The sequence below is a fragment of the Rana temporaria genome, chromosome 11 (assembly GCF_905171775.1).
Source record: "Rana temporaria chromosome 11, aRanTem1.1, whole genome shotgun sequence".
Taxonomy (NCBI): domain Eukaryota; kingdom Metazoa; phylum Chordata; class Amphibia; order Anura; family Ranidae; genus Rana; species Rana temporaria.
The window spans coordinates 25,777,772-25,805,412 of record NC_053499.1 but is presented as its reverse complement, the minus strand read 5'-3'; the positions used below and the strand labels follow the sequence as shown (position 1 = coordinate 25,805,412).

General features: G+C 44.2%; 1 protein-coding gene across 1 annotated transcript; it reads right to left on the bottom strand.

Annotated features, from left to right (window-relative positions):
• On the bottom strand, positions 1-26,889 carry PSMC3 (proteasome 26S subunit, ATPase 3). Its single transcript, XM_040328237.1, has 12 exons — positions 26,772-26,889; positions 23,733-23,816; positions 15,661-15,786; positions 13,123-13,227; positions 9,966-10,028; positions 8,178-8,315; positions 7,915-8,058; positions 7,685-7,833; positions 5,009-5,105; positions 4,145-4,290; positions 3,461-3,542; positions 1-219 (listed from the first exon to the last, which is right to left on the bottom strand). Exons 1-12 carry the CDS (start codon positions 26,796-26,798, stop codon positions 109-111), a joined length of 1,272 nt encoding a protein of 423 aa, XP_040184171.1. The 5' UTR covers positions 26,799-26,889; the 3' UTR covers positions 1-108.
• Between the last annotated feature and the right edge of the window lie 752 nt (positions 26,890-27,641).

Here is a 27,641-nt window from a genome sequence, read left to right as displayed (position 1 = left end):
GATTGTACAACTAAAAGAGGTTTATTTCTATCTTTCTGTAACATAAAGCAAAACAGTCCAGACACAACAAGTAGTGAGTTTTCCCACCAGATCACCCCCATCTGGGCTCTACGCATAGTACTGCAAATTGGCCTTCTTCTTAGCCTGGACTTCCAAGATGCCTTCCATATAATCTTCGTGTGTCAGTTCCGTGGCTCCTCTGCGCAGAGCAATCATACCCTGGATTGGAATAAAAAGAATGCCACAGGTCAGGTTTACTAGCACCAATAAGGACTGCAGTGTGATGCTGGTGTAATCAGGTGACAAAGGGAACCCAGGCATGAAATGTTCTAAAGGAAGGTTTGTGTCCCTTAACAGACACCTTCTTTATCTCGCACTCCAACAATACTGGAGAAATATTGTGAAGCGCAGTGGCTTCTGTATTTTAGAGTGTCAGATCTCAATAGTCTGGGTGCAATTTGCAACTCATTTAGAGAAGACAGGATTGCCTCGCTATATTAGCCATTCAAAAAAGCCTTCTAAGGTGTTATTACAGTAATATTAACCCCCCCCCCAAAGGTTTTGTCATTTTACATACAACTAAAAAAAAGCAAAAATGTACTTGCATAGTTACACAAACAATACATGTAGCCTCACACATCTGGTGTTATCCATCAATTCCAATAGATTTAATTAAATTACCCCAATTTTAGCGCTACCTTTTTATACATGCTTAGTGCACAGGAGTCCTTTAATCAGAAGTCTGCCTAATAAAGAGATAACTGTAGTGTACTGCACAATACTGGGGTAATCAGCCTAGTGTAACCAGATATGTCCCCATTTATGCAGTGACTACACTTGAAAAGTTGCTTCCTATTTTACAGTATATTTCTTTTATCGCCTTTCATGTTTTTTTTTGTATGCAAGTTTTTTGTAAGTGCCGGTTCACACTGGGGTGACCTGTCAGGCAACTTGGCTGTCTGACAAGTCGCGCTCCATGCAGAACAATGGAACAGTTCTAATCCAAGCTCCGACTTAGAAAAAGCTTCCTGTGCTACTTGGGGGGTGACTTTTGAGTGGCTGGCATTGACTTCTATTACAGAAGTTATTTGCAAGCCATGCTGAACGGGTCAGCTTCAGAGTTGTGCAAGGGGCTGAGCACTATCAGGTGCATCCTGACAATATTGTCAGAATCATTCCTGAACTTAAAGCCCACTATCAGATGACTCCGTCACAGGAGAACTACTGTGATTCAAAACAAAGTATAGCCCAAAAATGTTGGGGGGGGGGGGGGGGGGGGGGTTTGGGGAATCAAACTTAGAGAATAGTGAAGAAAAGGGGAAAAGGAGGAGAATAAGAGTGAGGGGAGAAATGAGGGTCCCTAGGGGAAGAGAATTTGGGAGAAAAGGAGAGGGTTCAGACCAGGCAGGAGTCAGTCATTCTTCTATTTTAAAAGGGAGCTGCAGTGAATATGCACAAGTACCACTCTGCAGCATTCTGAAGATCTCAGCAGCCTGCAAGCAATAAGTAAACCCCACTCCTAAGTCCAGAGACTTGCAGAGCTCTTGTGAACGGCTTGTCCCATACCAGTGCTTGACTCATAATTGCTCACTCTTCACTGGAAAGTCTAGAGAAGATAAGCAGCCCCACTTCAAAACATTTCAGTGACATAGTAAAACTTTGTCCCCGAGGAGCACAAAATTAAACCCTACCTGGAACTTTTCAGATATTTTTCACCAGAAAAAAGGCTCAATAGTAGAGATAGTATCTGTACAATTATGTCCGTTTCCAGATGAAATGCATTAGAAAGTAAAGCCTGCATACATAAAATGAGCAGAAACATATACAGTACAAAACTAAACCTACTAAAAAGGTAGGTCCCCCCCACCCACACACACACACACACTTTATTAAAACTGGGGCAGATAAAATCTGCAGCAGCTGTGCATTGCAACCAATCAGCTTCTAGCTTTAGATTATTCAGTTAAAGCGGAGTTCCACCTAAAAATGGAACTTCCGCTTAATCCACTCCTCACCCCCTTACATGCCATGTAATTTTTTTTTGGGGGGGGAGTGGGGGCTTCAGGAGTGGGACTTCCTGTCCCACTTCCTCCTTCCGCCGAGGGGCTGGTAAGGCGAATAGCTTAATCGCCTTATTGCAGCCCCTCCCTGTAGGCGAGCGCCTGTCCAATCGGACGGCGCCGCTCGCGCATGCGCAGTGGGTGCCCGGCCGTGAAGCCGAAAGCTGTCACTGCCGGGTGCCCACACTAGGAATGAAGACGCCGGCCGGTCGCTGGAACCGTGGAGCAGGAAAGCACCTGTTTATTAAAAGCCAGCAGCTACACTTTTTGTAGCTGCTGACTTTTAATAAACTTGAAAAAAGGCTGGAACACCCCTTTAAGCTTTGAAAATGAAGGATAGAAGCGGATCGCCATGCTCCAGTTTTTATAAATTCCCCTTAGTCAGGTTCATCTGCGAGACACGTTTTGTGCAGGCACAGAAGCCCATTCATTAGAATAGCCTGCAGTTTCTCCTGAAATGCAGGGAAAAAAAGGTCCTTGCACCATTTCTGGAATTGCGGCGAGTGCAGTGCGATTCCCAGTACAGGAGAGATTTCCAGCGCGTGCCATTAGGATTAATGGCACCCGCACACATCTCCTACGTTTTTCTGTGCGGGTGGTTGTGGCTAAGAGCACAGGTGCGGGCCAGCAGCGGGAACCACCCATACAGATGTGAACCTAGCCTTGCAAATGTTCATTTGTTCTGATCTCTTTGATATATTTAAAGAAAAATTTAATTTTTATTTTTAAGCTGTAAACAAAAAAAAAAAACAAAAAAAAGTTGAACAACTACTAAACAGAGGTTTAAACCAGGGGTCTCCAAACTACGGCCCAAGGGCCAAATGCGGCCCTTTGCTAGCCTTTATCCGGCCCTCAGGGCTTTATTCCTCCCACCGATATGAGGCACTATTCTTCCAAATGACTCCAACAAGGACTTTTTTTTCCCCACTGATACCAATGAGGAGATACAATTACTCCTACTAATAGGGCCACTACTCCTTATCCTACTGATCCCAAACTATATGATGCCTATGAAGAAGGAAAATCACCGCTCAAGGTGGGTCTGCTATAGGGTCATACACAGGTGTAGGATTCCAAGGGTGCTGGCAGTGCACTGCCATGAATAAGCACCAAGTCAGTGCGAAACGTCGGTTATCCTCCTGTTTCTGTTGCTGTGATCTGGTATGTTTTGCTGTTCGTTTAAATAAAGACAACCTGTTTGGTTTGGAGTGCGGCCATCCATCCTTCATTTTACGCCCATATATGATGCCTATATTTATTCTCACCCATGCTGGGCCTGGGGCTTTTTTTGCCCCCGTTGGCCACAATCGGGCCCTCCTAGAGGCTGAAGAACAATAAACTGGCCCTTAGTTTGAAAAGTTGAGACCCCTGTTTAAACAATCAAACAACACTATACTCACCGCCTCTACACAGACTGCTTTACACTGTGCTCCATTGAAGTCATCAGTACAGCGAGCAAGCTCTTCATAGTTCACATCGGGGCTGAAAAAGAGACCGGAATAAACCAATTAAATGTTAAATCGCTTCTAGCTGTATCCAATAGCTCCATCTCAGGCAGTGGTAGACAGGCAGATAGATTACTGTAAGCAATAGGCAGTAATATCGAGGCCTGTTTTTGAACATTGCATTTTGAAACATTGCTTGGACACACCATGAGCCACAGTTCATCTGATGGGAGTCGTGGCCATCTGCAGTAAAACCTTGATCTCTTTACATCACATTATTAGGCCATCAGCTGCTAAAATGTTTGGCAGTCAGAATTACTGGTTACCACACCTTTATACAGTTCAGTTATGGAAACTTTAATTTACGGCACAGTGCTCTGAAGGTCCGGCGCGGTATGCTGGATCTTCAGAGTGCCTGAGCCGGTGATGTCACCAGCTACATCCAGTGTGAATGTCTCCTAAATGGTGCCCATTTAGGAGATATTCATTTTAAGCCTTATGGTGGGTTTACCAGGAGGTAAAAATCAAAGTGTACTTTACTTTCGCTTTAGGAATCCAAGTTAGGGGCTGCACCTAAAATGTAATAAGTGGCATAAGCAAAAAAAAACAGCAAACCTTAGTGTATTCTTTTTTTCATACCTGACATTCATCTTTCGGGAGTGAATCTGCATGATTCGAGCACGGGCCTCTTCATTGGGCATGGGAAATTCAATCTTGCGATCCAATCGCCCTGACCGGAGCAATGCAGGGTCTAGAATATCTACTCGATTTGTAGCAGCGATAACCTGCAAGAAAATATGAAAAAAAAAGAGAAAAATTAATAAAATCTACAGGCTAGTTTGGGACTGCAAAACATAGAGGGTTAATAATCCATCAGGGTAAAATAAAAAACAGTCACTGATTAAATGTTCCAAATTAAAGTTCTGCTGTTGCATACTAACAGCAGGCAACGTTTTTTTTTTTTGTTTTTTTTAAACACACCTGCCTGATCACAGGGATCCCCAGAATATAAACTAACAGGGACACACCAGACCTCCTGCTGTGGCATGTGTGAACCCAGCCTTAAAGTTTTATTAAACGTTCTTTAAAATAAATAAACGTCATACCTTCTCTGTGCAATCCCCCTCTTCTCGGTCCCCCCACTTACGCACCTGGCCCCTCCCCCGTGCTGTGTGCCCCACGAAGCAAGTGCTTAATATGGGGGGGGGGGGGGATTTGTGCATGCTTGCCCCCTTCTCATGCTTCACTGGCTATGATTGACAGCAGCGGGAGCTGGTTTTCCCCTACTGTGTCTCAGCCAACAAGGAGAGAGTGATACCCAGGAAAGCCAATGCTCTTGTGCACATTGCTGGATCTAGATGGGTCTCCGGTAAGAGAAAGGGGGGTGCTGCACACTGAAGGTTTTTTACCTTCATGCATTGAATGCAGAAGGGGACAAAAAGAAACCTTTACAACCACTTTATTAATAATAATGTCTGCAGCACAGTGAAGAGGGGTACATACCTTAACTTGAGTATTGGGCTGGAAACCATCCAGCTGGTTAAGGAGCTCCAACATGGTCCTCTGTACCTCTCTGTCTCCAGCCTTCTCGCTGTCAAACCTGCAAGACAAAATAAAAATCTCTCCTTAAACCCAATACAAATGACATTGTTGATTTTAAGTGTTCATACATTGCTAGAATACAGACATATACAGTATATGCACACCAAAACAAAGCTAGGTAGAAGCCAATAAACCTACAAAAACACTTCATAAGATAATGTACTTAAACAACATAGAAAAAGGCTGCATTATTTTATTATGAGAGCTGCCTAATGAAGAACTCCCGTAAAAACAAAAAGAAGAATTTCTAGAATTTCTAAATTCTCCAAATATAACTGCACAGTTGTGGTTCACCTTTTAGATCATGTTTTATGGTACACCCATATTTATGGCTTAAAGCGGGGGTTCACCCAAAAAAATAATTTTTAACATTATATTGAGGCTAATTGTGGGAAGCACAATCGGGTGTTTTTTTTTAACTCAATGCAGTACTTACCTTTTTAGAGATGGATGTTCTCCGTCGCTTACGGGTATGGACTGCGGGACTGGGCGTTCCCATTTGATTGACAGACTTCCGACCGTCGCATATATCGCATCACGAGTTGCCGAAAGTAGCCGAACGTCGGTGCGCAGGCACCGTATAGAGCCGCACCGACGTTCGGCTTCTTTCGGCAACTCATGACACGCTGTATGCGACTGTTAGAAATCTGTCAAATAGGAACGCCCAGTCCCGTAGCCCATACCCGGAAGCCGCGGAGAACATCCATCTCTAAAAATGTACTGCATTGATTTAAAAAAAAAAAAAAAAAAAAAAAAAAAAACCCGATTGTGCTTCCCACAATTAGCCTTAATCTAATGGAAAAAAAAAAAAAAATTCGGGTGAACCCCCTCTTTAAGATCAATCATGGACCCCCAACAGCCCCCTGGCTTACCTACAACCCCAATTCAAAAAAAAAAGTAGGGACAGTGTGTAAAATCTACATAAACATATAATACAATGATTTGAATAAAGCGATTTTGCAAATCTCACACACCCACATTTTATTCACAACAGAAATTAGAAAACATAATAAATGTTTACACTAAGAAAATGTAACTTTGTGTACATACCCTCGCAACAACACTCTGCAAATGTCTGGGAACTGAGGAGACCAGTTGCTGGAGTTTTGGGAGAGAAATATTTCCTATTCTAGCCCAATATAGGAATTCAGCTGCTCAGTCCAGGGTCTTCTTTGCTGTATTTTTCGTTTCAAGATGTGCCAAAAATATTTTCAAATGGTGAAACGTCTGGATTGCAAGTAACTGGACTCATCTACTAGGAAGCCATGCTGTTGTCACAGATGCAGTATGCGGTTTAGCATTGTCCTGATGCCATCTGGATGGGAGCATATACTGCTCTAAAATGTGGATACATCTTTCAGCACTAATGGTGTCTTTAAAAATGTGCAAGCTGCCCATTCTTTACACACTAATGCACCCCTAATACCAGAGATGCAGGCTTTTTTCATGAGCACCAATAAGCCGGATGGTTCCTCTCTTTAGTCCGGGAGAGGTGCAGTCCATGGTTGCCAAAAAGAATTTCCATGGTTGCCAAAAAGAATTTCGTCTGACCACAGAACAGTTTTCCAGTTTGCAACAGACCATTTTAATTGAGCTTTGGCCCAGAGAAGAGGGCTGTTTCGCTTTCATGTTCAGATATTGCTTCTTTACCTTACATTTTTGGATGGCACGGAAAACGTCATTTTGGAATTATTCCCGAGCCCATGCAGTGATGGCCTTCACAGAGTCATGCCCGTTTTTATTGCAATGCCATCTGAGGGTCAGGATATCACATGTGGCCTTGTCGCTTGAACACAGATTTCTCCAGATTCTTGGAATTTTTGGATAATATGTACTCTAGGCAATATTTAAAGTCTTTGCAGTTTTATGTTGAGCATCATTCTGCAATTGTTGGACAATTTTTAGATGCAGCTTTTTCACAGATTGTTGAACCTCTGGACACGTTTACTTTTGAGAAGTGATAGGTTCGGGCGTGTTCACAATCCCCCATGTGCCCGAGAGGAAGCCGAAACTTCCCGATCAGTGCAGCCTCAGATCGGGAAATGTCCCACTGCCTGTGATTAGCACTGCGCAGTGTCAGCTTCCTGGCGGGCTCGGGCACGTGGGGTTGCAAACACGCCCGAGCCAATCCTTACTTCTTAGCCACTCTGCCTCTCGAAGATTCTATTTTTATACCCAATCATATTACTGAACTGTTGCATTAACCCAATTCGTTATAAAATGTTCCTCCAGCTCTTCCTGGTCAGTACTACTTGTTAGTGCCAATTATTTGTTGCACTGGCCCAACTTTTATGGGACGTGCTGCCGCCATCAAATTTCAAAATGATCTTATTTTCTTAAAAACAGTAAATTCTCAATCTGAACACTTGATATGTTTTCTATTTTCTATTGTGAATAAAATATAGGTTTAGGAGATTTGTAAACCATCGATTTCTGTTTTTATGTCGTTTTCTCACAGCGTCTCAACCTATTTAGAATTAGGGTCGTAATTTCTGGGTTGCACCTTTAAAAAGCAGTCTGTTATTTGAATTCAGCATGGCTATGCATTGCTACTCTATGCTGAACAAGAAAACCAACCTTTTTGTTCCAATAGCATCCAACTCATCAATGAAAATAATGGACGGTGCCTTCTCCTTGGCTAAAGCAAAGGCGTCCCGGACAAGCTTGGCTCCATCTCCGATAAACATCTGAACTAACTGAGGTCCGGCAAGCTTCAGGAATGTAGCCTATAAGACAAAAGGCAAGTGTCACAACCACATGTTCCTCCCAAACTTACTGTGTCCTAGTGCTACTCCACTACCACCTACCTTGGTCTGTGCTGCACATGCTCTTGCCAGCAGGGTTTTCCCTGTGCCAGGAGGGCCGTACATGAGCACACCTTTAGGGGGCTGGATGCCCAGGTTTTCAAATTTCTCCTTGTGGTTCATGGGTAGTACAATAGCTTCTACCAGCTGCAAGAATAAAAAGTTATATGTTATTTCTTGTGAAAAAAAAAAAAAAAGTTATATGTTGAAAATGAAGATTGCAATGAAAAAAAATGAAGGCTAAATAAATGCAAGGTCTGGCGTACTTCCTGAATCTGCTTATCCAGTCCTCCGATATCACTATATTGCTCAGTAGGCCTTTCATCCACCTCCATTGCTTTAACACGAGAGTCATATTCTGTAGGAAGGGTCTCCAAGATAAGATAGGAGTCCTTGTTCACACCCTGAAGAAACAGAGACCAGATTATAATTAAAAGGGAATTCTACAACCATTTCCCAATCTGAGGTGGTGGAATAATCCTTTACATACTATAAATAATAGGTTCAGCAATGAGTAAGATTGCAACATCCATATGTCAGCATCTTGCCCTCAATATATTACTCCAAGTGACAAAGCATAAATAAACCCAAAAACAAAACTGTAATATACTGTAACTTACCAGTACTTGTTTTTTATTGAGATTCATCAAACATACACAAGAGATAGAGGAACTAAATTCGTACACAGAATTATACAGAATAAAACAACTTGTTCTCATTGCTGGAAATACATATTTAGAATGGTATGCATAAAAACCTCAATCCCTCTCTCTCTCCACTCTTCCTCCCCTCCAAACAAGAGAAAGAATAAAAAGAAGAAGAAAAAAAAAAAGGGGGGGGGGGGAACCTAAAAAAGTGAAAAAACAGATAAACAGCTTCTATATGTCTAGGCACCATAAAGATATAGCAACATTACTCAATAATATTGAGAAATCCTGTAAGAGTTGATATTCCATATTTAGCAGGAGAACTGCATCTAGAACCATATTACACCAAGCCTAAGGAAAGCCTTCTATCAAGGATTCATTGTGAACTAGGTGCAATGAGGCAAGTCCTGGGGTGTCTAATCATGCAACCCAGATTTGATCAAATTTTGTTGGGCTACCCCTATGCTGGTAAACCACTTTCTCCCTGTAAAAAGACTGTGTTAACCGCTGTAACCGACTCATCATAAGGAGGGGGGTGTTGCAGAGAGCCACTTCTGTGCAATACGTTCGAGGGGTGTGTTGTTCCTCATCTAACCAGCCCAGTAAGTATCGTTTAGGATCTAATGTAAGATTAAGATTCTATATATCGATAGAATCGATCACCTTCATCTAGGAGCGAACCAATTTTGGACACTTCCATAGCATATGAAGGCGAGTGCCATCCTTCACATCGCACCTCGGGCACCTTGGGTGCATTATCTAGGACAGTGGACAACTCCTCTTCAGAAATATGTCCTATGTCTTCCGACCATCGAGTTTTTCAGTTGAGACACATGGCTCTGGATACCAGGGATAAAAGGGAGGAATATATGCAGTGACCAGTGGCTCCCGCGCGCATGTGCAAAGTCACGCCACTCCGGCCAGTCACAGAACCTAAGTTCGCAGCCCCGGGAAGGAGGAGGGGTGAAGATGGACTCTTGCTGCCATTGGAGACAGCAGTGACATTACAGGCTTCAGTTTCAGGTAAGCGACACATAATGGGCTACGATGCGATGCATAGTAGCCCATTATGCTTCACCTTTGCAGGGAAATAAAGATTAAGTAAAACCCATCAGGGTTTACCTCCTCTTTAACTTCCATTGTGAGCCGACGGCTTAGCCTCGGATGCACTGAAATCCCAAGCAGTGTTGTCAACACTGCCTAGTTCTCACCTGCTGGATTACAGAACATCTTACACTTATGCTATAGAGAAGAGGTAAGGAGGAGGCATTTTGTATTCTGAAAAAAGAGCACTAGGGAGGGCTGACAACACTGGCTGGGTTTTCAGCTTACACAGGGAGTTAGAAGCAAGGGGGATTTCTTGGCTTCAAAATAGACATACAGCACATATCTATGTAAAATACGTACCACCAAATCTCCAGGTTTCAGTTTTTCTGCATCAACCAACCCAATGACAGGCAAGAAGTACGTCTGGTGAAAGGAAGAGTGTTAATCAGAAGCTCCATTTTTTTCCTTCAAACAGAAAGAATTGCTGCACAGACAACATCATCATGTCAAATGGAATGGATAACCCCAGATCAGAACAGGGGTTCACTTTACACGAAAACAGAAAAAAAAAAAATGGTTAAAGTCAAAATCCAGGCAAACCGTTGAAACCTGTACTATGGGAACTTTTTTTACCTTCCAAATGAGCTCTGCTGTACAGAAATTTCCAGAGGCTGGTACCAGGTAGAATACCGGTACTTATACTGCTTGCCTTTTTTAAAATACATTAAATGAAGTATTAATGACTACAATAACCTGGACAGAGCAGGTGTTGGGACCACTGCCCTTTTTTTGGGCCAAGGGAGGGAGCGACGTCCTGCATATGCACACTGTGTACTTTCCACTCTGTAGCTGCTGAGCTCATCATAGGAAATAGGAGAGCGTACATCTGGGCATGAGTGGCCAGAATGAACAAGACGGCACTACTTACCCATATAAAAGAGAGCATAGGGTATTTTTTGTAAAGCTGAATTTACACTTTAACTACAGCAAAGGCTTTAGTGAACATAGTCAAGAGTTAAGAGATTATTTTTTCCTGCTATCAAGGGCTTTGTTACAGGGGCTACTGTCCCAGCAACAGTGATTTTACCAGACAGGAAAAGTCTGAAATTGCAAAACGGATGAAAAAAAAAAAAAGAAAGAAGATGCTCTTGCTTTTTTCCACATTGATTTTTTTTAATTTATTTTTTTAAGCAGAGTCAGAAAAAACAGAATCCATGTCAATGTTATATTGTGGACTAAGCCCTGGCTGCAGAATTTTCCTCCATTTCTGTCTGGTTACACCACTGTAACCAGACAGGACAGTAAATAAGGGGATAGCAGTAAAAACATGACAGAGCTTCTAATCTTTCCCATTCTATGCAAAGCAAAAATAAGTTTGGCTTTGACTCCTTTGAGTGGACCTTGCACCTAAAATTCAGTGTGTCCCCTTGCTGAAATATATAAAAAACAGGGTGCAATCAGCGCAAATATATAGATCAAAAAATGATGATATTAAAAGTGTATTTAGGAGCCTGAAACATCACGTCGCTCATCTGCTGTTCATTCCTAAAGATTGTTACTTCATGCCGTTTTTTGTCTGGCCAAATGTGAGTAGCCTGACTTTTGCTTCTTTTAAAGAATAAATCCACACATTGCAACAGTGAGCACTTAGTCTGTGATTATCTCTTTACATGCACCTGTCCTTTGCGGTTTGGTTGTCTTATGAGGATCTAATACATCAGCCTGGTTCCTGTTCATGACCTGCCTATTTGATTTGCTTTATTGACCATCTGTTAACTCAGTGGTCCATATATGAAGGTGAGAGTAGCCATCTACAACGGTGGAGGGATCACTTCAAAATTTTGGTGGATTGTCACGTGGTGGAGATTTATTTTCGTTTAATTCACTCATCTTCTGACACTTATGGACTGTTTGTTTGAATTGTATTTAATTTTTAATATTTTTTTTTTTCCCATTTTTTCTGCATATTCATATTCACACTTATGGTATTGGTGTTTGAGTATACCAGTATCATTTATATATTTGAGTTTTGCGCTGCACTTTTTCTATTTTATTTGTCCCCTTGCTGAACTGCTGAAAAAACAAAACAAAAAAAACTCCACAGAACAAAAAAAAAAAAAAAAAAAACACATATACTATACTCATAAAAAGGAAATGATTCTGGATGGCTGCACTTCCAAAAATCCTTTAATTGAAGCTTCATACGACAAGTGGTTGACAGATGGAGCAGGGGACAAAAGGGTCAATGGGTTTCACGCAAATGTCATACTATGCTCACCTTTTCCCCCCGGCTCCACCATTGGCTCTTACATGAGGGCGATATTATCCTCCTTTGGGCAAGATCTGGGGAATTTATAGTACTCAATCTCAGAGAATATGCTTCCAGTACTGTGCTGCAGGGTCTGCTTGTACCGAGCATTTTCTGTGATTTCAGAGTACGATAATTTCATCCCCCCGTTCCACAGAACACAGGGAAAATGCGAGTCAAATATCATACCCCCCTACAATAATTTAGATAGGTGGGGTGGCAAAAGTAAACAGTGTCTCTGCAAGTATTGCAACATCTGATTTAACACCCCCATTTACAAGGCAAAGCAAAACAGGCCACATGTGACATTAAGCCCCCGTTCACACCAGTGTGATTTGATGGTTCCAAATCGCATGGAAAGACATACCTGGTTGCTGGCAAAGAAACGGTCAAACATGGCGACTCATGTCACGGTGACTTTGAACAAAGGTTCCTGCGCTACTTTTTTCAGATTTCACTGCAACTTGCATCGACTTCTGTTAAAGTGGAGGTTCATCCAAAAAATCTATTTTTAACATTAGATTGAGGCTAATTGTGGGAAGCACAATCGGGTGTTTTTTTTTTTTTAAATCAATGCAGTACTTACCGTTTTAGAGATCGATGTTCTCCGTGGCTTCCGGGTATGGGCTGCGGGACTGGGCGTTCCTATTTGATTGACAGCCTTCCGACCGTCGCATACAGCGCGTCACGAGTTTCCGAAAGTAGCTGAACGTCGGTGCGCAGGTGCCGTATAGAGCCGCACCAACGTTCGGCAACTCGTGACGCGCTGTATGCGACCGTCGAAAGGCTGTCAATCAAATAGGAACGCCCAGTCCCGAAGACCATACCCGGAAGCGGCGGAGAACATCTCTCTCTAAAACGGTAAGTACTGCATTGATAAAAAAAAAAAAAAAAAAAAAAAAAACACCCGATTGTGCTTCCCGTAATTAGCCTCAATCTAATGTTAAAAAAATAAAAAATTCGGGGCGAACCCCCGCTTTAAGTCACAACCGCAGTGAAATCGGCAGTACAAATCGTACAAATATGTGGCTTTGAAATCGAGCTAAAAAAAGCGTGATTTCCAAGTTGCACTGGTGTGAACGGGGGCTCAACAACACTTTAATGCCCATATAACTAGGAGTTGCACACAAAACTTGCACTGTAAATTTTTTTGACATTTAATGTAAACTTATACAGCAAAAAACAGTATATAGGAATTGCGCATTTTACCTGTCGAGTGGATGTTTTAATAACGGCACACTTTCCCTTTCTCTGGGAATCTAAATCAATGTTGGCACCGTCTTCCTCCTGGTCATTGGGGTCCACATCAAGCAGCTGAAAAAAACAGAGGCGGCAGGATTTTTACATACAGAGAAAAATAGAGAACAAGACATTGAAGGCCATACAGGGTTTGTATGGCCTTCATCTCCAACCCTCCCTTAGGGACAGCATTGTAACCTCTGTAAGACTATTGGGCCTTCAACACTTCCAGGAATGTTGTATACCTGTGTCTACACACCGTTCTTCCATTCTCAAACCCCTAAGGCACTAGAGGGCTCAGCAGTGACAAAAAAGGGCCAGAAGGACAGAACCACAGCACACAGAGGAAGAAACAGACATCAGACACTATGGAAGGGTCAAATGCCAAAGACACTGACAGAGCCGTTAGTCAATTATCCGATTGTCTCAATACCTTAGCAGCAGTCATAAGAGTCCTATGAAGGTTTTAAAAACCTCCTCCGACTGGCCCATTCCTCCTTCATTTGCGTGTCATGCACTCCCCCCCCTCCCTGACATGCGAATTGGGAGGGTTTTAATAACAGAGGTAGTACTGTCAATCCAGAAAACAGTGGGAAGGACTAGCTGCAGCCAGGTACTGATTGTCAAGCTACAGTCTAAAGCACAGACTTGAGAATAAGCAATGCTAATAGCTATGCCTCTGCAACCTTTTTTTTTTTTTAAATCCTTCATGCCTAAGGGTAAAACAAATCACAATGCCCAAGCACAATTTTACAACTTTGATGCAAGTTAGTAAAACTGTACATATCATCAAAAACTACTTTGGATACCTTGTTTTTTTTCAGGACAAGTTTGGCTTTTATTTGGTGGTAAATGGTAATGATCTCCTGAATATATATATATATATATATATATATATATATATATATATATATTTTTTTTTAAATGTAGCTGTAAATTTCTTGCTACTACCATAACCTACCACCAAAGAACTACTCAAAATAAATTCTGCTCCTGATGATCGCAGCGATACCATGTATCCCAAAATGTGCGCATTTTGCTTTTTTTATCCTACCCAAAAAAAAAAAAAAAAACACACCAATACTAATTAAAAAATTAAAAATACAATACAGACCTTGGCCCAAACACTAACCCCGACACTGACCTAGATCAAACCTTGATAGTTATTTTTTGGGGATTTTATTTTATTGCACACTATTAATTAATTAATGAGAGCGATATTAAAGTGGAGGTTCACCCGAAAAACGATTTTTTTTACATTAGAGCCAGCATAGTAAGAACATTTCATTTCGGCATGTTTTTTTTTTTCTCTGCACTTACCTTTATATCCTGATTTTGTCCAGGGCTTCCGCGTTCTGATGTCTCCGGGACTGGGCGTTCCTATCCCAGCCTATCCTAGGGTTCCAATGACTGCGGGACTGGGCGTTCCAATTCTTCTGTTCGATGATTGACAGCTTGTGAAACAGGTGACCTGCCGCACAAACGCGTCCCCAGATTTCCGGAAATTGCAGAGCTGCAAATCAGCACTATACGGGCACCTGCGCCCGCCGTGTAGAGCTGACTGCGCAGTCGCCGTATAGTGCTGACTCGCAGCAATTTCCAGACATCTGGTGACGCGCGTTGTGCGACAGGTCACCTGTTTCACAAGCCGTCAATCATCGAACGGAAGAATAGGAACGCCCAGTCCCGCAGTCATCGGAACCCGGAAGCCCTGGACAACATCAGGATATAAAGATATGTACAGAGAAAAATTAAAAATGACCCCCCGAAATGTAATGTCCTTACTATGCAGGCTCTGATAGATGCAATTTAAAAAAAAAATTTTTTGGGTGAACCCCCGCTTTAAGTACCCCTCTCCTCCATTCACAGAAAAAGTAAAAAACAGGGGCTTCAGAGTGACTGATCATTGTGATAGCCAATCAGAGGCTATTACAGCATTCAGGTGACTTGGAATCGGGAGTTTTGGTTCTTGACCATTAGTACAGGGCCCGATGCTCTCCCCGAGACACTGGTCTCTGTGCTGGGAGTGCGCCGTACAGCACGCTCCCAAAACAAGGGAGATACACAAATATGCAGCCTTCATGCCAAAAAATGCCCAGTCCAATGGAGCAGCATATTTGCATACAGATGGCATGAAGGTGTTCAACTCACCGTAGTGCGAGGGAGGAGGCACAGCTTACACAAGTGAGTGGCAACATTGCTCTAAATTCAGGATCAGTGCTGTCTCATTGCCACACCATCACAAGGTGCATTACAAGGCTTCCTCCAACTGGCTGAGGCGCTCTCATCTCTACACCTCAGTCAGAAGAAGCTTTAATATTTACAAATAAAGATACAAAGCTTCTCCTGAAACGTCGGTGGAAGACGCAGCTAATGCTACTATGATACAACACTTACAGCAGCTGCATCAATATGCAATAGGAGGGATATGCTTGTACCACCTGAATTTTACTTTCACACTGGCACATTATTTAAACCTGTTGGGAAAGAAAACGATTAGACACTCACCTCAATGACGTTGGATACCAAATAGGGAAGAGTTTTATTCACTTTGATTTTCTCACTATTTTCTTTAATTTTATCTTTCATGGCTTGCAACTCGTGAGTGACTCGCAAAACCTCGCTCTTCATGATCTGAAATGCAGTCAAATAATTCATTACTTGGACAAAATATGTCATCTGTATAATAGAAGAGCCCTTATTTTGGTGTGGAGGAGAAAAACATGAAATAATCAAGCTCTTGTATACAGTCACATAGGCTAGAGTCAGGCTTTATTAGATATGTCCCCTTCAGTTAAAGGTCTCCTTTCTCTTTAAGTGACACCCCGATATAAAGAATGCCCCTTGAACAAGTAGCGAGAGGAAACTTGGGGACACTTGTTTTACGAGGGGGATTTATCCTCAACAGGTTACAGACAGCACAGCTTAAAAAAAATAACTATAAATGGCTTACTGTGTGGGCATAATTGTCCCAGCCACCCAAGTCATAGTAGCAAACCTGCAGGGTGCACAACTTCACTCCGTTCTGCATCATGGCCGGGAGGGGCGCTAGTGACATGTTGAGGTTTAAGCTGGGTACACACAGTCCGAATATCGTCTGGTTCAGCGGGACCAGACCACAATTAAACCATGTGTGCAGCTGTCCGATCAGAAGCCGGTCTAAGGACATGCAGGAGAATCAACATCCGATCAGTGCTTAGCAATCAATGTCTGAGCTCAGATCAGTGTGTTCTAGCGAGTTTGGGAGTTCCTCTGTCAGAACACAAAGGACCAGCAGGAAAGATCACTGCACTAACATTGCTTAGTTAGTACAGCGATCTGTCAGGTTTTTTTTTCCCGTTCAGCCTGAGGAAAAAAAATAAAAAAACATAATGTGTGTTCCAGGTTTAAAGTGGATGTAAACCTGATTCACAAAATTTGACCCAAGCACATATATCTGTAGTGTATACTTACCTCTCCCCAAAGCACTAAGTCCCATGTCTGCTTCGTTGTTCCGTTATCAGCATGATAAGTTCTCCAACCAGCCTGAAATTTGTGTTGTGGGAGGTTGCTATAAAGAGATTTTTAATACAGCTTACCTGTAAAATCTTTTTCTTGGAGTACATCACGGGACACAGAGCGGCATTCATTACTATATGGGTTATATGGAGTACCTTCAGGTGTAGACACTGGCAATCTCAAACAGGAAATGCCCCTCCCTATATAACCCCCTCCCATAGGAGGAGTACCTCAGTTTTGTAGCAAGCAGTATGCCTCCCAAAATGGTCCTCAAAAAAGAGGGGTGGGAGCTCTGTGTCCCGTGATGTACTCCAAGAAAAAGATTTTACAGGTAAGCTGTATTAAAAATCTCTTTTTCTTTATCGTACATCACGGGACACAGAGCGGCATTCATTACTATATGGGATGTCCCAAAGCAATGCTTACAATGAGGGGAGGGAGAACATCTCCAAGACAAAAGGATTTAATTTAGAGATATACTCAAATCATAATAAATCCAACTTAGTTGAGAAAAATAAAATTTTTAAAATTAACTCGAACAAGAGGAGCCCCCGGAATCCGAGGGTCTCAAACTGCAGCCTGCAGCACTGCCTGCCCGAAGGCAGTATCAGTATTCCTTCTTACGTCCAACTTGTAGAATTTTGTAAACGTGTGGACAGAAGACCAGGTTGCCGCCTTGCAAACTTGAGCCATAGAGATCTGGTGGTGTGCTGCCCAGGAGGCGCCCATGGCTCTAGTAGAATGAGCCTTTAATGATACTGGAGGAGGCAACCCTTTCAAGCCGTAGGCCTGAGTGATTAATTGCTTAATCCACCTAGAAATGGTGGACTTTGCAGCTGCCTGCCCCTTCTTGGGCCCATCCGGTAGAATGAACAGCACATCTGTCTTCCGGATCTTCTTTGTAGCTTTAAGATAGGCCTTCATGGCCCTGACAATATCCAAGGTATGCAGCAACCCTTCCTTTCTGGAAGTAGGTTTAGGGAAGAAGGATGGTAATACCAAATCCTGGTTCAAATGAAAACTGGATATGACCTTCGGTAGGAAGGAAGGATGAGGGCGGAGAACGACCCTGTCCTTATGAAAAACAAGATATGGTTCCTTACAGGATAAGGCTGCCAGCTCCGAAACTCTTCTTGCGGAAACTATGGCAACCAAAAATACTAACTTCCTTGTCAGTAGAACCAAAGGAATATCAGCCAACGGCTCAAACGGTTGTTTCTGTAAACTTGACAGAACAAGATTTAAATCCCACGGACAAAGCGGGGATTTAACTGGAGGTCTAATACGTAAGACCCCTTGAAGGAAGGTCTTAACCAGCGAGTGGGTGGCCAGCGGCCGCTGAAACCACACTGACAGAGCAGAAATCTGTCCTTTGATTGTGCTTAATGCCAATCCTTTATCCACTCCTAGCTGGAGAAAACTTAATACTCTATCGATGGTAATTTTGCGAGAAAGCCATCGCTTGGACTCACACCAGCCTACATAGGCCTTCCAGACCCTGTAATAAATCACCCTAGAGACCGGTTTCCTGGCTCTGATTAGGGTAGAGATTACTTTCTGAGACAGACCTCTACCCCTGAGAATCAGGGATTCAGCTTCCAGGCCGTCAATTTTAGATGCCGTAAGGCAGGGTGGAGGATCGGACCTTGCGATAGCAGGTCTGGCCGTAGAGGAAGAGTCCAAGGGTCTCCCACTACCATCCTTAAGATTAGTGAGTACCATGCCCTTCTGGGCCATGCTGGAGCTACCAGGATGACTGGTATGTGCTCCACCCGGATCCTGCGCAGCAGGCGGGGTAGTAACTGGAGCGGGGGAAACGCATAAAGAAGTTTGAACTGATGCCAAGGGCAAACCAACGCATCGGTTCCGCAGGCCATCGGATCCCTTGAGCGGGACATGAACCTGTCTAGTTTCTTGTTGAGTCTCGATGCCATGATATCCACGTCCGGCACTCCCCATCTTTGGCAGAGTGCTTGAAAGACTAGTGGATGCAGAGACCATTCCCCCGGCCATAGAGTCTGGCGGCTTAAGAAGTCCGCCTGAAAGTTGTCCACTCCTGGAATGAATATTGCCGATATGCAGGGCACATGAGCCTCTGCCCATAGAAGAATCAAGCTCACCTCTCTCTGAGCGGCTTGACTCCTGGTTCCCCCCTTGGTGATTTATGTGTGCCACGGCCGTGGCATTGTCTGATTGAATTCTCACCGGGAACCCCTGCAATTTTGACGTCCAAGCCCTGAGGGCTAGTCGAGCAGCTCTGAGCTCCAAGATGTTGATGGGCAACTGCTTCTCTGGCTTTGCCCAAGTACCTTGGCGAGTGCAACCATCCAAAATTGCTCCCCAGCCCGTCAGGCTGGCGTCTGTGGTCACTATCTTCCAAGCCACTGGGCTGAAAGACCTCCCCTTCAGTAGATTCTGAGGGTCTAACCACCAACACAGACTTTGTCGGACTCTTGATGAGAGCGGCAACGGGATATCCAAGGCCTGTGGCCTTCTGCTCCATGCTGACAGGATGGCTGCCTGTAGGATGCGAGTGTGGCTCTGGGCGTATGGTACCGCCTCGAATGTGGCCACCATCTTGCCTAGTAACCTCATACATAGGCGAATAGTCGGTTCTTTCTTGCTTAGAACCAGTAGGATTAATTCCTTGATGGCTTTTACCTTCCTCAGAGGTAGGAACAATCCTTGTTGTTCTGTGTCTAATCTCATGCCGAGATATTCCAACTGCTTTGTGGGCTGGAAAGCTGACTTTTCTCGATTTAGGACACAGCCGAACCTCTCGAGGTATTGGACCGTGAGGGCCACTGCTCGCTCCAAGCCGGGAGACGAGTGATCTATGACTAGGAGGTCGTCCAGGTATGCTAGGATCGTGACCCCTTGGATCCTTAGTTTGGCTAGGATTGGAGCTAGGACCTTCGTGAACACCCGGGGGGCCGTAGCCAACCCGAAGGGAAGCGCCACGAATTGGAAGTGACGCGAAGCCACCATGAAGCGTAGATATCTTTGATGTGGCTGATAAATTGGAACATGAAGGTAGGCATCCTTTATGTCTATGGACGCCATGAAGTCGTCCTTCTGGAGTGTGGCAGCTGCTGACCGCACGGATTCCATCCGAAATGAGCGGATCTTTAGATATGCATTTACCATCTTTAGATCCAAAATTGGCCTGACATCTCCATTGGATTTTGGGATGATGAATAGGTTGGAGTAGAAACCCAGCCCCTGTTCCAGGACTGGTACCTCTACTATTACTTCCTGGGAAAGTAGATGATCTAATGCCGATCTTAATGCGGCTCCCTTTTCCGGATCGTTTGGAATCCTCGACTTCTGGAAATGAGGAGGAGGAAACCTTAGGAAATCTAATTTGTAGCCTGTGGCCACGGAAGACCGTACCCACTCGTCGGGAATGCTGGCTTCCCAAATCTCTGAAAAGAGTCGCAGCCTTCCCCCCACCTTCGTGGGTGGGGGCGCCCCTTCATAAGGTTGGCTTGGGGGCTGGTTTTGCTGGTTTGCGAAACCACTGCCTTTTGCCTCTAACAGCCTGTCCTTGTGATCTGCTGTTGAAGCCGAAGTTTGCTTTTGCAGGAGGCCGTCAATACTGCTTGGCATTAGAGGGCCCCTGCCCAGGGGAATACTGTCGTTTAAACGCAGGTCCCTGAACCTTCTTCTTAGTTGGCAAGAGAGTACTCTTGCCGTTTGAAATGGTCTGAATGTATTTATCTAGGTCTTCTCCGAAGAGTCGTCCTCCATGGAAGGGGAACCCTACCAGGAGCTTCTTGCATGGGGGCTCAGCCTCCCAGCTTTTTAACCATAAGAGTCTTCTCATATGGATAAGGGATAACGATAAACGTGACGCTTGCTGGATAGAATCCTTGATTGCGTCTACCGTAAAACATATGGCCTTAGGGACATCCGAAAATTTTTCTGCCTGCTGGGCCGGAATAAGTTTAAGCATCTGCTTAAATTGATCCGATAATGCTTGAGCGACCCCAATCGCAGCCACAGCTGGCTGTACTACTGCCCCTGCAGTAGTGAAGGAGTTCTTAAGTAGTGCTTCCAAGCGCTTATCAACTGGATCCTTGAACACCTGTATGTTTTCTACAGGGCATGTTAACGATCTGTTAACACATGAGATGGCTGCGTCCACTGCAGGAGTAGCCCATCTTTTGGAAAATTTTTCTTCCATAGGATATAGGACAGAGAACCTTTTAGGTGGTAAGAAGATCTTATCTGGCTTGTTCCAATCTTGGAACAAAACTCCCTCTAATAGAGGATGGATCGGAAACACAGCATTGCTTTGAGGCGCCCTCAGTGAGCCCAAAGCTGAAACCGTCGATACCTGGAGATCTGGTACTGGCAAGTTGAATGTCCTATGGACCAAGTCCAACAATCCTTGAATCCACCAGCTCTCCCTCAGGGAGACTGCCCCAGACTCCTCTGTATCCGGGTCTTCGATCCCTGAACCTACTTGGTCCGTGTCCAAGAGGTCGTCCAATTCCCCTGAGGAAAGGACCTCCTCTTCTGAGGGTCCGCGCTCGGGCGACGGAGATCTATTCCGCTTACTGCCCCGCATAGCTGCGGATATCATTTTTCCCATGCTTTTCTCATCTCTTTTAAAGAGGTGAGTAATACCTCCTCCGTGACCATCTTAGGGTTGGACTGACCCGCGTCAGCTCCAGCCCCAGATCCCGATGGCCCCAAGGCTCCCTGTAGGGAAAACAGCGGCATACCATGGTACAATACCGAGGTACACCTGCTACCTATTGGTATTTGGAACTATAAAAGTTAATTGTCCAAACACCTGTTTGGGGGATAAAAAAAAATGCTTCCTCTCCCCTAGATGACTTTTTTTTTTTTTTTTTTCGTTTTTGTTTCAAATCCAGGAAAGAAAAAACATTCTGTCCCCCTGAGTAGTATTGCAAAGAAAAACTATGAGATGGAAAAGAAACAGCCTATTTCTAGGCTTGACAAAACAGTCCTCTGAAGACTGCAATATCCTTTCTGGCCACTGTGTGTCCTCGGCGCCCCGTGCTGCCGCTCTGGTCTTTCTCCTCAGTTCCAAAGTATTGATGGAACAAACAAGGAAGGGCCGCCCCTTCCTTTAAGCCACTGACCCGCCCTTCCCCCCCAGCAACCTCAAACAGGAAATGCCCCTCCCGACAGGGGGGGGGATTTTGGGAGGAAGGGACCTCTCTGTTCCAGCAAACTGCAGCCTGCAGCCTGGAACCATGAGGAGGTCAGCGTTTTGCCTGCTTGCAGGCTCTGAGGAGGAAGACTGAATGGAGCATCGCCTGGAGGCCTGCAGGTAAGCAAAGCTCTCTGACACACACATATATTTTTATATAACACAGGCCCCACTCAATGCTTTTCCAACACTACAAGGGAGGTCACATCTTATGGGGAATAATACATAGAGAGCCATCCTATCTTTATGATATGTGACTAGTTTGCCAGATGCAGTGCATAACTTTAGGCATGTCCCCTGTGACCCCCCAGAAAAAACCTGCTAAGAACCAAGTTCCGCAAGTTTTCCCCTCACTTACCTGCTCCATGCCGCAGGACTTTGCCAAGCAAGAGGCCCAATCTTCCCCCATCTCCGTGGGGATGTCTAGACCTTCAGGCCCTGGGTTCCTATGAAGGATCCACTGTCCTGGGCCCATATAGCACCCTGGCAACAGAAAACTTTAGGTACCCAAAGGTTTCTAAGTTCTGGGCCCAGGGTCCAGCTCTCTAAAAAGAAAAGCATTATGGGCTATACCCCAAGGGTTTGGGGTCCGGTTACTGACCACTTTAGCGCTGAGGCTTTTTTGGACAGAACCGGTAGCTCACCTAATCCCAAGGATGCGGAGGCAAGCTAAACCATGACTAACACCTAAGACACTGGCGTAAAAACTGAGGTACTCCTCCTATGGGAGGGGGTTATATAGGGAGGGGCATTTCCTGTTTGAGATTGCCAGTGTCTACACCTGAAGGTACTCCATATAACCCATATAGTAATGAATGCCGCTCTGTGTCCCGTGATGTACGATAAAGAAAAATAGATTAGCAGAGAGCTTGCCTTGTCACAGCTCTTCACATTCCTTCCTTACTCTACCTATGTGGAGGGGGGGGGGGTGTCCCTTTCCACCAATCAGCTGTCTCCCAGTCTAAGCCAAGAATCCACTCCTACTGTTGAATGAGGAAGTAAAAATCCTAACCCGATGTTAGAATTCTAAAGAATATAGCAAGCTGCAGACAGCAGATATACCTATGTAGGGAGATGTATTTCATCTGAGGCTGTTCACTTCACTGGGTATATGTGAGAGCTTACATCCACTTTTAGTCCCAACCCCAAACTGGGCCATACAGAGCAGAATAAAATAAGTGGTCGTGTGACAAACAGACACACACACACACACACACACACACGGATTAAAAAGGGTATTCATACAATTCTAAAATGTTTCCATCTTTGCAAACTGATTGATGGTGGTGTGCACCAGGATAGTGGGAGAAAATCTGGGGTTTACAGTCACTTTAAAAAGTGTTTGTAAACCCTGTTACACCACTTTTATCTACAGGTATCTCCTGCACGGTTTAGGAGATATTCACTGTGTCCGCATGTGCTGACATCACCGGCACATGCGCACTGAAGAAATGGCCCACTCGTGCCGGTTCTTTAGGAGCCGTGCCGTGACTGGCAGGTCCTGCCCGCATGCGTAGGAGCGCCGACATCGCAGCTCCAGCCAATCACAGCGCCGGAGCCCGCAAACCTGGAAATAACTCCAGGAGACATGTCGCCAGTCACAGCGGGACCCGCTTCAATCTAAGGAATATATTTTATAATGAGATAGTATGCAATGCATACTAGCTCATTATGCCTGTCTTGCAGATTTTTTTTTTATACTGTATATTATAGAGCACAGGATCTGGAATTCTTTTCCACAATAAATAAAAAAAATATTATATATATATATATATATATATATATATATATATATATATATATATATATATATATATATATATATATATATATATATATATATATATATATATATATATATATATATAAAGTGGTTTTATAGAAGTGTGACTCCTACCTTTATTTCACTGTCCAGGAGCCGTGTCCTCTGGATAATCTCTTCTGTGGACATTTTAAGAACCTCTTGTCCAACTCCATCTTGCTAAAAAATGAAAAGAACAATAATAATAATAATAATACTACACACAGACACTAATTAATTCTGTGGATAGTTATTTTTTCCCCCAACACATGTGTGGTTAGTTAGAATTAAGCCCAACTCTCTTAATTTTAGCTTCAAATAGTATAAGTGAAGGGTCAACATCTCTGCTAGTCATTTATTTTCTGCCCCCATCCCTCGGGGAGATCTTCAATCGCTTCCTGTCTATTTGATCATACATTCGAAGGCTAGACTAACCCTTATACACACAAAAAAAAAAAAAAAAAGGACAATAATAAGATGAACAATGGCAAGTAATAAGTTATAGCACGTCAACATTGTAGTTTTAGGCTCCACCAATGGTCTATCAAGTAGCTATGAATTGTATCCAGTTAATGAAGAACCGGATGAAATACACTATTAGCCACATACAGCCCAACATCTGGACCTGGGTAGACAATTGTCAGCCAAACTGCAACGGCATCCAATGAAATGCAGCCGCTGTTCAGGTATTCTGACAGGCGCTGGCTTCACCAGTCAGAATACAATTGCCACAGCAGGAGATTTTTCAGTCTGCACTGTAGAGCAGTGGTCAGCATCCCTGTCCTCAGGGCCCACTAACAGGCCAGGTTTGCAATATAACTGAAATACATGACAGCTGATATCATTTGCTGCTCAGCGATTGCAGAATTCTAGTCTGCATCTCCCCAAGGTAATACATAAAACCTGGCCTGTTAGTGGGCCCTGAGGACAGGGTTGATGACCGCTGCTATATAGCACGGATGGGGGAATCTGTCATATTATTTTGATTCAGCCTACAAGTTGAACAAAAAGAAATCACTGTGTGCATCACCCGGTTATCTCAAGTACCTCATAATAAGGGAACATATTTTGCAAGATCTCCTGACAATAAGAACAGTCTGTGCAATCTTTAGATCTTTCAAACACTATAAATGGGGAAGGCCCACCTGACTGTACCCTGAAAATTGAATTTGTTTTTAGGTACCACACTACGCAGCAGATTAGGGGTTCCCAAACTTTTGCCTAAAACACACAATGAGAAAAACGGACGGCTGCCCCCCTAAATACTTTATGTCGGTGTAATAGAGGCTACAGGGAAAAAAATAGTCACTCGGAGATCATTGCTGTCAGTGGAATAACGAAACCTAGGGGAAAAAAAATCTCCCTAAAACATTGGTGTCAGTAGGTAAGTTGCCCCCGGGGTAGAACAACTGCCCAAAACAGTGAAGTCAGTGAAATAGAGAGAATAGCCACCAAATCATTGATTCTATCACATTCTCCCCATGGAGCCCACTATTGACCCCAAAACTATGGGGCCACTATTCCACTGTGTCAGCAATGATTTGGTGGCTTTACTGCTCTGGGCCGCTATCTTACCACAGCAGCCCCAGAGTCCACAAAATACCGCCCCCCCCCCCCCCTGAACAATAACAATGGGTGGGGAGGTATATTGGGACTATGCTGCTCTGGGGCCACTGTCATACAAACCTCAATGATTTGGGAGGGGAGGGGGTGTGGCTCTGCACTGCTCTCGGGATCCTGATTGGCTGCCATTCCAACACAGATCTTTGGGAGTTCTCATCCATTCATGGAGGACAGGAAGCCACTGCTCAGAGGAAGGGAGAGAGATCAGGGCTCAGTGGCTGGGAACCACTGCTTTGTAGTATTCCCCTTGGCTATATAAAAGGTTATGTAGGGATCTGAAAGTAGGGGTGGAGGAGCTGGGCCAGCACAGAGAAAAACAGACCCCAGAGGAGGAGAGGGCTTTGATTTGTAAGGGGGGGGGGGGCGTGTTAAGGAATCGACTCTTCCTGGAGTATAATGGGCAGATTAGTGCATGTGTCTTGCAGCACTGGGGTCCGTAGTTCACATCCTGGTTCCCCCAACTCCACAGACATGGTAAAATCAAAAAACACACAAAAGGCATGCCACAGCAAACGGGGTAAAAAGCTGACGCGTTTCACACCAAACTTTAGTGCTTATTCATAGCTTACAACATAGAATGTGGATGTCCAGTATATATACAACTATAGGTCACATGACAAAAAGGATAGCAGCTGTGAACCCAATCAAATGTGTGTTTTTTTATTTTAAAATAAAAGCAATTTATTTTTGGAGTGCGGCGGTCCAGAACGTTGTTCTTTCATTTTGCATCATTCCATGCACTGCCAGCAACCGTGACTTTGGATCAGGTGAGGAGACTTTCTGATTAGTATCCTAGAGTGGCGATTTCTCTTTTCCACAGACATGGTGGTCAATTAATTCTCCCCCCCCCCCTGTGATATTTTACAGGGAGCGTCCCTGCCATGTGATCAGGTGGTGACAGGGTCTCTTTATGTTCTGTATACAGTGGGGGGGGGGGGGGGGGGGATCCAAACTTGTATAGCCGGGGGGGGGGGGGTAATGCTGTTCGGGGGACTCATTGGAGAGACTCCCCCGCACTTCTCTCTCTGGAATATCCCCAATGTCAGGACATGGCCGGGGTCACCCACACAGGAAGTGAGGGAAAAACTTTCCCAATGGGGACACAGACAGAGATAAACACCTGACAGAGGATCCGACTCCTCCACACTCCATATATTAAATAAGAAGTCATTTCTCTGGCTGCTGGAAGAGAGTTCAGCCAGAAAACTATTGAGGGTGGTAAGATAGCGGCCCAGAGCAGCAAAGCCACCAAATCATTGCTGACACAGTGGAATAGTGGCCCCATAGTTTTGGGGTCAATAGTGGGCTCCATGGGGAGAATGTGATAGAATAGTGGGGCCCATAGGAAAACAGCCCCCACATCATTTAGATCGATGGGGGAGATCTACAGAGGAACCAACAGTCCCAGCACACCCTGCCAGCATTGCTGGTGCTTGTAGTCCCACATGGCTATGCAACCTCCCTCTACAGCACAGCCCCCCCGTCCTCCATCACCCCGCCGCCTCCCCTCACCTCTGCTTCATCCCACACAGACGACATCTTTACTCCTCTGCACAGGCCCGGTGAGTTCGCAATTCAGGAACCGGAAGCGGCAGAATCTTAGAACACACCAACTTCCGGTGTGCTCCGAAAACTCCTCCCCTCTCCTCTTTGTTGATAGGAAGCAGTGGACAAGAAGTTCAGCATACCACGTGACCAGGCGTGGTGGAATCCCGAGTGCCATGTGACTGGAGGGCGTGTTGTTGTTTCCCAAGGCGCCATCTTGAATACTGGCAAAAGCAATAGACTGTGTATAGTAGAGTGAGGGCACACTGGAGTCTCAGCACTGTGTGTGGAGGTGACAGATGTCCTCCTCTCTGTCCTCTAATCCTCCATGGATGTACCAATAAAAAGAATCATTGTAAAGAAAAGTTGTATTCTCTGTGTTGGGACTTCTGTTACAATGTCATTACACAATAAATCAGAATACAGAAGTGATTGTTGCTGTGTAGATTATGGGTAACATCCTCCCATTGCTGCATCCGTGTCAGACATGATAAAACACATGCAGGGTCTGCTGGGAAGTAACTCGTTGGGCTTGTTTACCCACTTAAGCCCCGGACCTTTAGGCAGCTAAATGCCCAGGCCAGTTTTTGCGATTCGGCACTGCGTCGCTTTAACAGACAATTGCGCGGTCGTGCGACGTGGCTCCCAAACAAAATTGGCGTCCTTTTTTTCCCACAAATAGAGCTTTCTTTTGGTGGTATTTGATCACCTCTGCGGTTTTTATTTTTTGCGCTATAAACAAAAATAGAGCAACAATTTTGAAAAAAAAACAATATCTTATACTTTTTGCTATAATAAATATCCCCCAAAAATATATATAACATTTTTTTTCCTCAG